We start from the raw sequence: 13,772 nt of genomic DNA on the forward strand, positions 1-13,772 counted from the left end.
TTATTTTTAATATTGCTAGTATCATGATTATGTTTATTTATATTTGATTTGACTCACGATATTATTGTTAAATTGCTTCCAACATTAATGTTTATACTATTATTATTTAGGAAAATTTGTAATTATTAATCCCAACTTTGGACCATTTATTTTAATTAATCTCAACTATTGATTATTCCTGAATAATCCAAACTTTGGGGGGCATTTTCTTTCATCAGGTCAAATGACCGGTGACCTGATGAAAACGTAACTTTTTTTTAATTTTTACTTTGAATGCCACGTGTCGCAATTTTATTAGTAAAAAAAATTACAAAAATAAAATTAAAAAAAAAAAATAAAAAAAAAAACCTAACTACCTGACCACCTCCATCCCATCGCAGCCCCACCTCCCTTCCTCCTCAACTCCCACCGTTAAACCACCATCTTCCTTCCGAGTGCCTGCCTCACCCATATCCTGACAACCACAAACAAAAGAGTTCCGGCAACCACAAACAAAAGAGCTCCACCCAGATTCCGGCTACCACAAATAATCGAATCGTCGCCACACCTTGTCGAAGTCGGAGCCCGTTTGATGTCCTTGATGAATTGGGCTTCTTTAGCGACGCGTTTGAGAGCCATGAAATACATGATGACGCCGCCGTGGAGCAATTAGGCGTCAGATCCGGATCCCTGGGTCGTTTCCAGCAAGACGACGCGAAGGGGAGATGGTTCGTTTTCCAGCAAGGGGAGATGAGGGGCGTTTGCGGGATGGAGGAAGGGAGTGGGAACGCCGGTCAACGATTTTGGGGATAGAAGAAGGATGGGGCTGGGTTCCGGCAGACGGGGAAGGGGAGAGGTGTACTGGTGGGAGTTTTTCCGGTGAGGGGAATTGAAGGGGAGAAGGGTGGGTTTTTTTTTTTAATTTAATTTTTTTTTTTTTAAAAAAATATTTTTTGGACCAATCACATGTTGACACGTGTCCAATAACTTGGTATAACAGGTCATAGACTTTTGTTAACCGGTTTGGGTCTGATGAAAAAAAATGTCTCCCAAAGTTGGGATTATTCAGGAATAATCAATAGTTGGGATTAATTAAAGTAAATGGCTCAAAGTTGGGATTAATAATTACAAATTTTCCTATTATTTATTGATCACCATATTGCATGTTTAAAGGGAATATGTAATTGAAAATCACGACTAATAAGATAATTTGGACGACCGATTTAGGTTCCTTTTTAATCTTGTTATTAATTCAAGTGATCACAATATTTTAGAATTATATGTTGCATTAATATTCACCCAATTTAGCTTAATAATAGTTTGGAGAAAATTGAATCTTTGTTTGCATGCCTTTGAGATCGCAGGAATCACTTTTCACTATAAGAATCGAGTAGAGGCCAATACGGGCGAATGTGACTCCATGACTCACTTCGTACCATCATCCCCGATCCTCCTTTCGTGGTTCCGAACCATATGGAGTTAGTAATCTCATGGATTATGAATGGGGTGTAACCTTCACGGGTCAATCGTTGTTGTCTTTCGTTGTCCTTTCATTCGTGGTTGCCTTTTATGATCCGTGAACGGTTTACAAGTTCCTTAAAAACTTGTTGGTGGCTCCCTACTTTCCTTGTCCCTAATCGTAATATGTCAATTCCCACTTCCTACGAGTGCCAAGCATATTCACAACATGCTTTTACGTAGGCGCACTTCAAACGACGCCTACAGTATTGAATGGGTTTTTTTGGGGTGTTCAATTATGAGTTCGAATAGGGAATAATGATGTAATGTTGTTTGATTTTGGTAGAATTCATGCTAGAATTGCAAATTATGTATTGTGGATGCTTAAAGTTGGTTTTTTTGTCAAATAAAATTCGATTATATGGTGATTGTGTGATGCATGTTGTAGCACTGTGAAGTTGTTAACCTAGGTTTAATGTAGTAATGTTCTTGAGTTTATGATGATGTGTTGTGTTTAAATGGAAGTGTACTTCAATTTTGCAGAATGGATGACACGGTTTTATTCAAATTTAAGTATAAGGTGCATAAAGTTGATATTGAAGTGGATGTTGATCGTTGTAATCTCATGGACTTAATCATAGAATTTGAGGATGAATTACAGAAAAAAAGGGGGGGGGGTAGTAATAGTGAATCATATCTTTGCTTATGCCTATAGAGGGAAACATTGGACTATTGATGATGATGGTGGTGTACAAAGGATGTTTAGGACATTTCCTGGGGCTAAAATGTATGAGATTTTAGTTGGAACTAACCCTTTAAAATCTAGCTACATGAATGATTTGGTGTCTGAGTTTAGAAGAAACAAAATAGTTGCTGAACTAGGGGACATGCCACCATCTCCTACATATGAACCAGACTCACCACCCCCTATAATTGACCCAAACTATGTACCTAAAGCTGCAGTGTATGAGATTAATGGTAAGACCACCACATTACTTGCTGAACTAGGTGATGTACCACCCCCTCTTACAAATGAACCCCAATCACCCCCTCTTACAAATGAAACCCAATCACAACCTGCTACAACTTAACCCCCCTCACCCAATTATAAAGTTCAGTATCAGGTTCATAGTGAGAGAGCCAAGCTGAAGCCTAGGAGGAAACTAAGGTTGAAATACACAGATTAGGCTAGTAATGCTATGCATACTGAAGCTGAGCCTCATAGTACTGTGCAAGATGGTCTTCCTGCTCCCAGTAGTGTGCATACTAAAGTTGAGCCTCATAGTTCTGTGCATGATGATTATAGACCTAGTGATGTTCCCAGCCCCACATTAGTTGATATGTTTGGTAATGAGTTCAACTATGATCCAAATATGACTTGGGGTGATATTTTGCAAGACAATGAGGAGGGCAATGGGAAGCAATCTAAGCAGTCTTAGAGGGAATACACTAAGGGTAGGAAAGAGTTTGAGAAGTCTTGTGAAAAGGCTAAGGGGAAAGGGAAAGGGAGCTCTTCTGGGACTGATGCACAGGGGAAAGGGAAAGAGGGTTCTTCTGCGACTGATGCATAGGGGAAAGGGAAAGAGGGTTCTACTGGGGCAGATGCAAAGGGGAAAGGGAAAGAGGGTTCTTCAAAGGCAAAGGGGAAAGGGAAAGATGTAGACATTGACATGGGGAGGGTTATATGCTCTGGTGGTGAGAAGTATCCCCCATCTCCCATATCCCCACACACTGTGTTTACAACTTTGCCTGTTAGAAGAAGCCCTAGGTTTTCACCACTCCCAAACACAATTCAACCCAATGTGCTTCTGTCAATTAGTCTATCCTAACCCTAGAGAGTCTGCACCAGTTACTAATCCTATTTGGTAGGAAAATACCAAAGAGTACTCAAGTGAGGAAAGGGATTTGGACTAGTTCTAAGGGTAAGGGGATAGTTGATCCAAAAATGCTTGCTCCTACTACTGAACCTAAGGCCAGAAGGAAGGTTACCTATGCTACTACTGAGGCAGGGGGGATTGAGCCTAGTGATTCTAGTAGTTCTTCTGGGGATGACAGTGAGGATGATGATTTTGTTGACCATGGCTTTGAGGATGAAGATGATTCTGATTTTGATGTGACACCAGAGGGAGAAATACCAGAAGATGAAAGGGGGGAAATAAGGAATGTACCCCACATAGAAGATAACTGGGAGGCTGGGTTTTAGGCAGCTTTTGTGGATTCAGATGATGATGATGACTATTTCAACAAGCTGTATGGGCAGGGTGAAATGTATGAAGAGGTGAAGTTTGGAAAGATTGTGCTTAGGCCATGGATGACTTTCATAGATAAGACCCATTTGAGAGAGACTTTGAAAGATTATGCAGTGCAAGAAGGGTTTGCATTGAATATTATTGTTGCAGACAACAAAAGGTACACTTTGACATGCTATGCAGAGTGTTGTGAATGGAGACTTCATGCTAGTAGGTTGTTTGATGGAAAAACATGGGCAATAAAGAAGATATGGCCATATGTTCACAACTGTAGGGGTTTGGAGACCTATAATCCAATTTGCACTGTCAAGTGGGCTGCTCCAAAGGTGATGGAAGACATTAGGGCAACTCCAGATATTCCAGGCAAGGCTTTAAATGAGCTTCTGTTCCAGAATTTTGGTATCTACATGAAATAAGCATCACTCTATAGGCTCAAGAAGTATGTGATTGAAGATTTATTTGGTGGCCATGATGAGTCTTACTCTCAGTTGCCTATGTATGCTGATATGATATGTGGCACTAATCCTAATTCAAAGGCATATGTTGGTTGGACATTAAGTGAGAGCATACCTAGGGTGAACTTGTTCACTAGCATTTTCATCAGCTTTGCTAGACAGTGGAAGGGATTCCTTGCAGGGTGTAGACCTTTGATTGGGGTTGATGGTGCCTATTTGAAAGGGAATTATGGGGGTATCTTGTTGTCTGCAGTTACAGTAGATGGCAACAATGAAATCTTCCCATTAGCTTATGCAATAGTCAGTAGAGAAGACAAAGAAACCTGGTCATACTTTCTTTGGAATTTGCACAACATTGTAAAGGAATCAAATAGGAAAGACTGGACCATAATTTCTGACAAACAGAAGGTAACCCTTTAATCTATGTCCATGTTATTGCTTTACCATAATTTTGTAAGATTTTAATAAGTTTTTTTATTGCTGATATAGGGGGTAGATGTTGCTCGGTCTCAAGTGTGGCCTGAAGCAAACAAAAGGTATTGCTGCAGGCACTTGAGTAGGAATTACAAAAATCATTCCCAGGTCCTTTGATGTACATTATATTCTGGAGGGCTTGCAATGCCACTAATGTATACACCTTTATAAAGGCAATGGAAAGTCTACAAAAGGAAGGGGGAGCTGATGTTATGAAGTGGTTTGCTGATTTAGGGGATCAGTCTAAATGGAGCAAACATAAGTTTGATCCAAATGTGTGCAATGACTCAAACACCTCAAATTTTGTTGAGAGTTTCAACTCAACCCTAGGTGTTGACAGATGCAGGCAGTCTTAACATTGCTTGAAGGTATATGAGTTTAAGTATTTTTATAATTGAACTTACATTATGGAATAGAAAGCTAACTATTTGTTCTAATAATTGCAATTGGTCACAGGTATTAGAAGAGTATGCATGGTCAGAATTGCATCAAGGCATCAAAGAGCACAAGACTAGAATGATGATGAGTTGTGCCCTAAAATTGCTAAGCTTGTCAGAGATATTAGCAAATCAACAAGCACATGTAAGGCTTATTGATTAGGGGATACGACTTTACCCTGTCAAAATTGCCAAATTTTGACAGGGTAAAGTCGTATCCCCTAATCAAAAATAAATACCTAAATCACTAACTATAGTAGATAAGGAAGTAGGGTCGAACTCCACAGGGAAACAAGTCTTTTTAATTCTAATTAATTATTATAATCTAAATTATCCAAGTAACCAATATTTTTAGGTATGAATTCTATACTACGAAGAATAAGTTTAGGGAGAAAAGAATCAATAATAAGGAAACCTAGGGTCACAGGTTCACCAATAATTAATATTCCGGGATAAAACGAAGTAATTAATAATTAACAATGCACAGATAACATGATTAACAGGCTCTCGCAATTTATTAATCAACATAGATCTAACAGGCTCTCGCAATTTACTAGACCTAAGCTCCTATTAAAAATAGCCTTTAATATTAAATCAACATCTGCTCGATTCATCAATTCAATATTGCTAAACATTCACAATCAAATTACATCTGCTCGATTCATAATCTAATTGCAAAGAATTAAAACAATTCAATATGAGATTATCATGCAATATCAATAATCAATAATAACAAATTATCCAATCATATTAATTATGGATCCCCATAAACCCTAGAATTAAACTACTCACTAATCATCATAACTAAACCAATCAAGTAATTAATTAAAAGCATAATCAAGAAAACAATTAAAATAGCTGAAATTAAAAAGGGAAGAAATTGTACCAAAAATAATCTGGAATTAAAGGGAGTATTAAGAACAAAAGTTGAGAGAGAATTTTAGAGAGAGAAAAAAATACTAAGTAGAGAGAGAAAGTCTAAGGAAAGAAGGTAACTAATAATTCCGTACAAATCGTATTTAAACCTCTCCTAAAACAAGAATTAAAACTAAACTAATCAGATTCTAGGAAAACACGCGCCCGATCGGGCCCGCCTTTTTTACAGTGCCTCTACTGACGTGCCGCGCCCGATCGAGCTTAGCTCACCCGATCGGGCGCGCCTCTTCCTTGAGGGTGCCTTTGCGCGCATCCGCCCGATCGGGCGTATGCTTGCCCGATCGGGCCCGGTCTTCTTCTTCGAGGCTTGAACTTCGATTGGGCTAGATTTCTCGGCCCAATCCATATTTCCTCTCGGGTCTCGAATACTTGGTCCAAATGCCTCGTGATCCCAATTACCGAGCCCTTAATCACCGGCTCTCACCGATCTTGGGCTCCAAAAGTGGTCGTGTCCTTCTAGCTTCCGTAGTCGATCCAATAAGGCCCGGGAAAATGCTCCGAGAGTGCAATTTCCTGTAAAATACAACTAAAACTACGAAAACACTAGAACACACAAATTAGTAATAAAAGTGGCCCGAAAGAGCCAAAAACACTACTAATAACGACCAAGGGACGGGGATAAAACACTATATAAACTAGACATATCACTTATCAATCAAGCCCAGGAGAGTATGAGATACATGAGGGGAAGTCCCAGTTTCCTCTGAGTCTCAACAACAAATTATGCTCATGTGAAGCTTGGTAACTATCTAGTATCCCCTGCAGACATGCAGTTAGAGCTATGCTTCATGCTAAGGTTGATCCTCATAACTATGTTAGCTCATGGTATTCTTGCCATGTTATACACCCCATACCTGATGTATCTCAATGGCCACCTGCTAATCCTAACCACCCAAGTAACATTGCCCCACCAAAGATGAAGAGAGGTGTTGGAAGGCCAAGCAGAAACAGAAGAAGGGAAGAGGGTGAAGAACAACCAGGGAAAAGGGCAAGAATTGTGAGATGCAGCAGTTGTGGAAATTTTGGCCACAACAAATTGACTTGCAAAGGGGGTTTAATTGGGAGGGAATTGAAAGCAAGTGAGGCATTGGTTGTGAAAAATCAAGGGTGAGGGATTAATCCAAGGATGCCAAGGAAGCTGCATCTAAGCAGTCTAGAGCTGCTGGAGCTGCAACAGAGATTTCATCATCTCAAATGTCCAGCCAACCTCAAGACTTGTCTCAGTCACAACCTTGAAGCATGCTACACTAAGCTGTCCTGTTCTGCTACTTTTAGTCATAGTGACAATCTTATTGAAATAATTACTTTTTGGATGGGACTGTTATTGTTTGTATCATTTTGGAACAAGTGTTATTGCACTGTTGTTGCATCTTAGGGCCTGTTCTCATTGACTGAACTCAGCTGAACTGAACTGAATTGAGCTGAACTAAACTGAACTGAACTGAGCTGAACTGAAATGAATATTTTATAAGAGAAGGAAATTAGAAGCGGAGCTGAACTGAACTGAATTTCAACGTAAGAGAACAGGCCCTTACTTATTAGCCATCAACTTAAAACTATGATTAAGTTGTTTTTTGGAACAAGTTTTATTCAATTACTTATGATTAAGTTAATTGGCATCAATTACTTATGATTAAGTCTTTTTTTTTTTTTTTTTTTTTTTTTTTTGGCAAAGTAAGCATTTTGTCATGTAATTGTTTCATTCTTGCAATTTGCTGCTATTAACTATGCAAATAATTTGATATAATAATCAAAAATAAAGAAACAACCCCATGTCTTTATTCCAAAATAAGGCACCAAGTACATCAGAGTTTAACTATTCCTTTGGTCACAATAACTAAGTTCATCTATTCCAAAGTATCTACAAGCAACACCAAATAAAAAACCACATCTAATTTCACCACCATGTACATAAAATCAGCAAAATCGTTAGTCTTGTGCATAAATTCTGCAAATTCTGCCCTTAATGCATGTAAAGATATTGCATCTTGTTGCCTCCCTCCAATGTCCCTTAAAATTTGGTCTTCCCTTACCCACATAAAGAACTTATAATAGGGCCTTCTAGGATTCGATATTGAATTGGAAAACCTAATGTCTGCATATCTTGGTGGCTGACAATTGCAGTTCATGCCTCTGAACCAAGCACCTTCACAACTGATGCTCCTAGAAGATGCATCCCTGCCAGAAGAAGACATTGAAATGTATGAGATTATAAGAGGAATGAAGAGAAGAGAAGAGGGGAATTCTAAAGCAGCAGAGAGATTAAATAGGGGAGAGAAGAAAGAGGGAAAAATCGAAACAAAAAAGGAGGGAAAATGAGAACTGATTTTTGGAGGGAGTTTTAAGGGTAGGGACATTTGAGTATTTACACTTCCCTAACCCATTAAACCAGCCAAAAACCCCAAGTTAACGTTTAATTAACGTTTTAATCATATTATGCTCACTGTAGCAATTAGGGGCACCGCTGATAATGAAAATTTAATGAGGTGCACCATTGATAAAAGTCAAATCTATGAGGGGAGCACCAATAAAATCCCAAAAAAAAAAAATAAAAAAAAATAATGAATCATTCAATCGTTTTTATTACTGCTCTATAGTATTTTTTTACTTTTCCAAGATTACCAAAAATTCGGACATCCTATTTTAATAAACCATCCTCACATCTCTTCCCCTCCGACGTTTCCGTCCACCATTTTCCAGTTTCTGAACATCTTTGGAGAAAAACAAAGAACCCACTTCCCTTAAAAAAAAAAAAAAAAAAATTCCATAAAAATTTCTCAAGAAATTCTGGGTAATGGCGATTCATCTGCGTCTGAAGGGGACGTTGCTCCTCTTTGTTGTTGGTTTAGCCATCGCTTTTGCGGCCGATGATGCCGTTTCTTCCAAATGCAGCAACAAACCTAGGAAGGTCAGCTCAATTTTTTGTCAATGTATCTCAATTGCGTGTTTTGGATCTCAATTTTGGTTTAAAATTTCAATTTGATCAATTTATTGTTCAATTGGGGTATGGACATTTCTGATTTCAGTTTGTTTTTTCTTGAAATGGAAATGAAATTATTATTTGTTTGCCTTGAATTTGTGTTTAATCTAGTATGTTTGTAATTGGTTATATTGTTGAGAATTATTAATTATTAGATTCTAAATTGATATTCCAAAGGTGAAGAGGGTTATTTTTAAGCAGATTTGTCTGTATTTTCGTGGCTTAAATAAATTTTCAATGCCGGGTTATCATTGTGGAGGTGTGCTCAGCTCAGTGGTTGAAATTCAGTTTTACGGCGGTCTTTGTCGTTGTAGATATTAGCATACAGTATCCAGGCAGTATTATTTACTCCATAATTCGTTAGTTTAAGATTCGGGTTCACAGTTGGCTACCTAATTTGTTAAATTGGACCAATAATTTCCATGTCACTAGTATGAATTGTATGATTAGCTTTGATTTTCTGATTCCTGGTTCGTTTGAGGTTGGGGCAAATCAGGTAACACTCATCCAGAGTCTTCAAAATTTCTACATAGTTCTGTTTTTTTGGTTCAATTTTGATTGATCTAGTGAATGTGCTTTAATGTTTATGCAATGAGGAGCTACACTTTTCACTTTCAGCGAATTGAAGTCAATTTAATCAAGATCATATCCTCTTTCATAGCTTAAAATTTAGCTTAACAAAATAGATTTGATTCCTTGTAACTTGTAAAATCTAGCTCGTGAGTACTTAAATGTTCATCTTGACACAAAAAATTTTGTCAACTTAGCTCAGTTTGGCTCATGCTCCACCTTGAAAAGCTATGACACTATAGTAGACATAGTAGTATATGCTTTTAGTTTTTGTTGAGTACAAGTTTAGGTATTAAGGGGGCGTTAGGTATGGGCAATCAAATCAGGGAAAGAGATGAAAAAATAACGAAAGACAAAAAAAGAAAAAAAAAGAAAAACTATTTTTTTTCCCATAGTTTTAAATTTATCTAAATTTAAAGGAGACATGAGGAAGACTTTTAGGATAGTCTAATAATTATATTTTGCAATAATTCATTAGTTGTTGAAATTTGTTAGAAAATATGTCAAGTAGTTTTCTTGCTATGTTATGAATCAATGTCAAAATTCTAGTGGAAGAAATATTTACAAGAAAGATTTCGTTTATCTTTTTAGTTCCAAATTTAATAAAATATTAGTATTTTTTTTAACTATCCTATTCTATTACTTGATAAATAGCCATGGATTAAATTATTTTCATTATGGCTAAAATTATGGTAAATAAAAGAAATCTAATTAACAATGTAAAAAAAAAATAAATAAAAAAAAAAACAAAAAATACGTACATTTAAGTGGATTTTTTTTTACTCATTAAAACTTTCTTTAACCGCAATTGCATCCCTCCCTTTTTTTTTTAAAGTGTTACACACTTACAGTTACCAAATGTCTGTTTTTTTTTTATTTTTTATTTTTTTATTTTTGTCTTTTTATTTATAAATGTTACACTTCCATTTTTGGCAAACTATTCCATAGTATCTCTTTTTTTCTCCCATGGTCCCCACTAAAACCCACTACTACATTTATATAATTTTTTTCCCTCTCACATCTCTTAATTTTCAATTAAATATAAACCCCAATATCTTTTCTTATAATTTTTTAATACCTCAACTACCCCCACTTACATCTTTTATATTAAATCAATTAATTTATCTAAAACTATGTGCCGATCAAAGTGTAACACTTGAAGAAAACGAAGGGAGTATGCTTTAAGATACTTTTACTAGTAGGCTGTTTGCTAGAATTGTACTTTCTCCATCCTTGAACAGTCATGACTCTTATCATGACTCTTAGGAGATAAATTGTTGTTTCATTATCAATTTTTATTTTATTAAAAGTAGTTGTGGTTTGAGATCATGAGTTAGTGGGGTACTTTTTTAATTGAAGGAACGAGCATATGTGTGCGAGTGTTTGACCCTAAATTGTTAGTAGTGGGATGAGATAGGGATTCAAATGTTGGTGGGGTTGGTACCAAAGTAGATATGAGGAGTTGGGATGAATTGAAAAGGAAAGGGTAAAGGTATATGAGGGAGTCCATAACATGTAATGTTATTGAATCCAGTATGGATTATGTTTGGTCTAATTTTACGTATCTTCTATTGTAGTTTAACATCTCCTTGTCTGAATCATATGCATTGCTCCAATATATATAAGCCTCTAAACTTTTACCAGTGCTTATACAATTTCCGTGCTGCTACCCTTTTTTATTTTATTTTATTTTTATTTTAATGTGAGTCTTTATTAATGTATGTGTTTGGTGCATTTATCTCTCCAGGTTAAGGTGAAATACTGGATCAATGGTGTTGAAAAAGGTCTTTTGAAGGCATTAACTGCAGATTTTGGCCCTTACCCTCCTCGTGAGGAAAAAAGTCCTAGATTACCAGCTGTATTAACAAATCCCGTGAATGGTTGCTCTAATTTAACATCGAAGGTCAGTGCTGCATTAAGTTTAACATAACCTAAGCATATCTTCTTCTGAATATCCTTTTTTTTTTTTTTTTTCCGCATGAGGGGGATGGGTAGAAATGAAGACAAGATTGGTTTTTGTAGAGCTTTCTTCTTTTTTTATTATTTTTTTTAATTTTTTTTAATTTTTTTAATTTTTTTTTTGTATTTTAGCAATGAAGTTCTTTGTACCATCAAATTTGATGTGTATGATCCTGTGGGGTTTTTTTTTTTTTCTGTTTCCTTTTTTCTTTTTTTTTTTTTTTTCCTGTTTATCATTTCCCTTTTACAAGTCTACTATCAAGTTCTCTAGACTCATCAATGTTTCTGTGATGTATCCTATACTCAATTGCAAATTTGCAAGTAGTCACATCAGTACATTAATTGATTAAAGATACTTGATGTAATTGTTTTTGATTGGTTCTCTGAATATGACTATACTGGTGGTTGTGTCAGCCCAATTATTAATGGGACTGTGATTTGGTCTAGAAGAAAACCGAAAGATCAGATTGATGAGAAGTCAGAATCTAGGGTAAAAGTAGCTGGAGTTACACTTTGGCTTGTGCAACCAGGAACTGACTGGCTGGTTGAAGTGTTTAGGTGCTTGAATGAATTGCAAAAATGCTCAAAGCTGAAAATGAATGCTGAAACTTATAAGGAGAGTTCGAATCCTTTGTCCCATTCTTATGTCTCATAACTCTCATTTATGTACCACTTGATGTTATTGACCTTTGGTCCACATCATCATATTTATCCCTTTTTATATCAATATGTGTACAACTAACAATCTAAATATAGTTTTTTATTTTTTTATTTTTTTATTTTATTTTATTTTTTTATTTTTATCTTCACTATCTCTCTTTCTTGTAAACCTACACCGATGACCACCATGAAACCCCTTCATACCCTTCATATTCACATCCTTAAATTCATAATGGAGCACAAAATTAATGTATTCATCAAATTCTCTCTCTTGCAACTGGAGTAATTTCCTTCACATTCAAACTGTCAAACAATATTTCTCTCCATAAATTTCAATTATAGTCAACCATGGTGATGGCTATGGTTCATGGCCAGCTGTGATTGATGACCCGAGATGATAGGGGGAGTCTTTGGGTTATTATAAATTTTTTTTTTAAATTTTATGTTATTTTATTTTTTGTATAAGGGGTTATAAGTTGGGTAGCTTTAGCTGTTTAAAGATTTTCCCAGTCGAGATGAATAGAAATTTGATTGGTAGGGGAAGGAAGGAGGAGGAGGAGGTGGGGGTGGGGAGAGGATAGGTCTGAAGTTTTTTTTTTTTTTTTTTTTTTTTTTTTTTTTTTTTCCAATTTGAACACAACAATAAAAAGAAATAATAGAATTAACGGTTTTTTCACCAAATGCCCTTTACCTTCCAAAAAATTCACCAAATACCCTCAAGTTTTTCAAAATTCACCAAATACCATTGACGTTTGTTATTATTCACACCGTGACCTCACAATACCCTGATATGTTAGCAATAAAATTTAATTCACCAAACGCCCTAACTTTGTTAAATAATTCGCCAAATGCCCTAACTTTGTTAAATAAAATTTAATTCACCAAATAATGAATGACTAGTTTGAAATTTAGAAAACTAATCGTTAGTTTTGGTTTTCAATTTTTTTTTTCACATAAATACTAACCACATAGCAACCCTCTTATTTGCTTAACCACAAATTTTAACACCATGAAATATATGTCTAAATCCTCTTCCTCAATGAATTAGTGCGTCAGAGTTGCAAACAACCTCTTTTCATAAAAAGAAGTGTTGGAGACTAGGCAAGAAGAGAAAAAAAAAGTGGTCAAATGAAGTAGAGATGATAATTTTGCTGGGCGGCGATCCGGGCTTATAGTTCATATATTTTCCAACGAGCTTAATATAGCGAACTCAAGCCCCTTTTATGCGGGTTTGACAATTTGTTCATACTCGCTCTAGTAAACGGTCTGGGCTTGTCCGCGAGCTAACGGACTTAAAGCTTCTAAGAGTACTCATACATTGAGGAAGATGATTTGGACATATAACTCATGATGTTAAAATTCTGGTTAAGCAAATAAGAGGACTGCTATATGTTGAATATTTATGCAAAAAAGGGTTAGAATCAAAATTAATAGCTAGTTTTCTAAATTTCAAACTAGTCGTTGTAACTAGGGGTGAGCAAAAATTCCGGTTACCCGGAATTGGAACCGGAACCGGCGGGTCCGGAAACGGAATTGGACCCGGGTAATAAATTAAGGACCCGGTGGTTCCAATTCCGGGTAATAAATTAAGGACCCGGTTATAACCAATTCCAAT

At 36.2% G+C, this 13,772-nt stretch overlaps 1 protein-coding gene across 1 annotated transcript in view; it reads left to right on the forward strand.

The window, feature by feature from the left end:
- The first annotated feature begins 8,622 nt into the window (after positions 1-8,622).
- The window catches only part of LOC145597814 (signal peptide peptidase-like 5), a 29,918-nt gene continuing 24,768 nt past the window's right edge, over positions 8,623-13,772 (forward strand). Inside the window, exons 1-2 of the mRNA XM_081654064.1 lie at positions 8,623-8,896; positions 11,286-11,441. Of these exons, the coding sequence (XP_081510190.1) occupies positions 8,783-8,896; positions 11,286-11,441 (270 nt within the window). The 5' untranslated portion in view covers positions 8,623-8,782. The remainder of the gene's footprint in view (positions 8,897-11,285; positions 11,442-13,772) is intronic.

This window comes from Chenopodium album, chromosome 2 (assembly GCF_948465745.1).
Source record: "Chenopodium album chromosome 2, dcCheAlbu1.1, whole genome shotgun sequence".
Taxonomy (NCBI): domain Eukaryota; kingdom Viridiplantae; phylum Streptophyta; class Magnoliopsida; order Caryophyllales; family Amaranthaceae; genus Chenopodium; species Chenopodium album.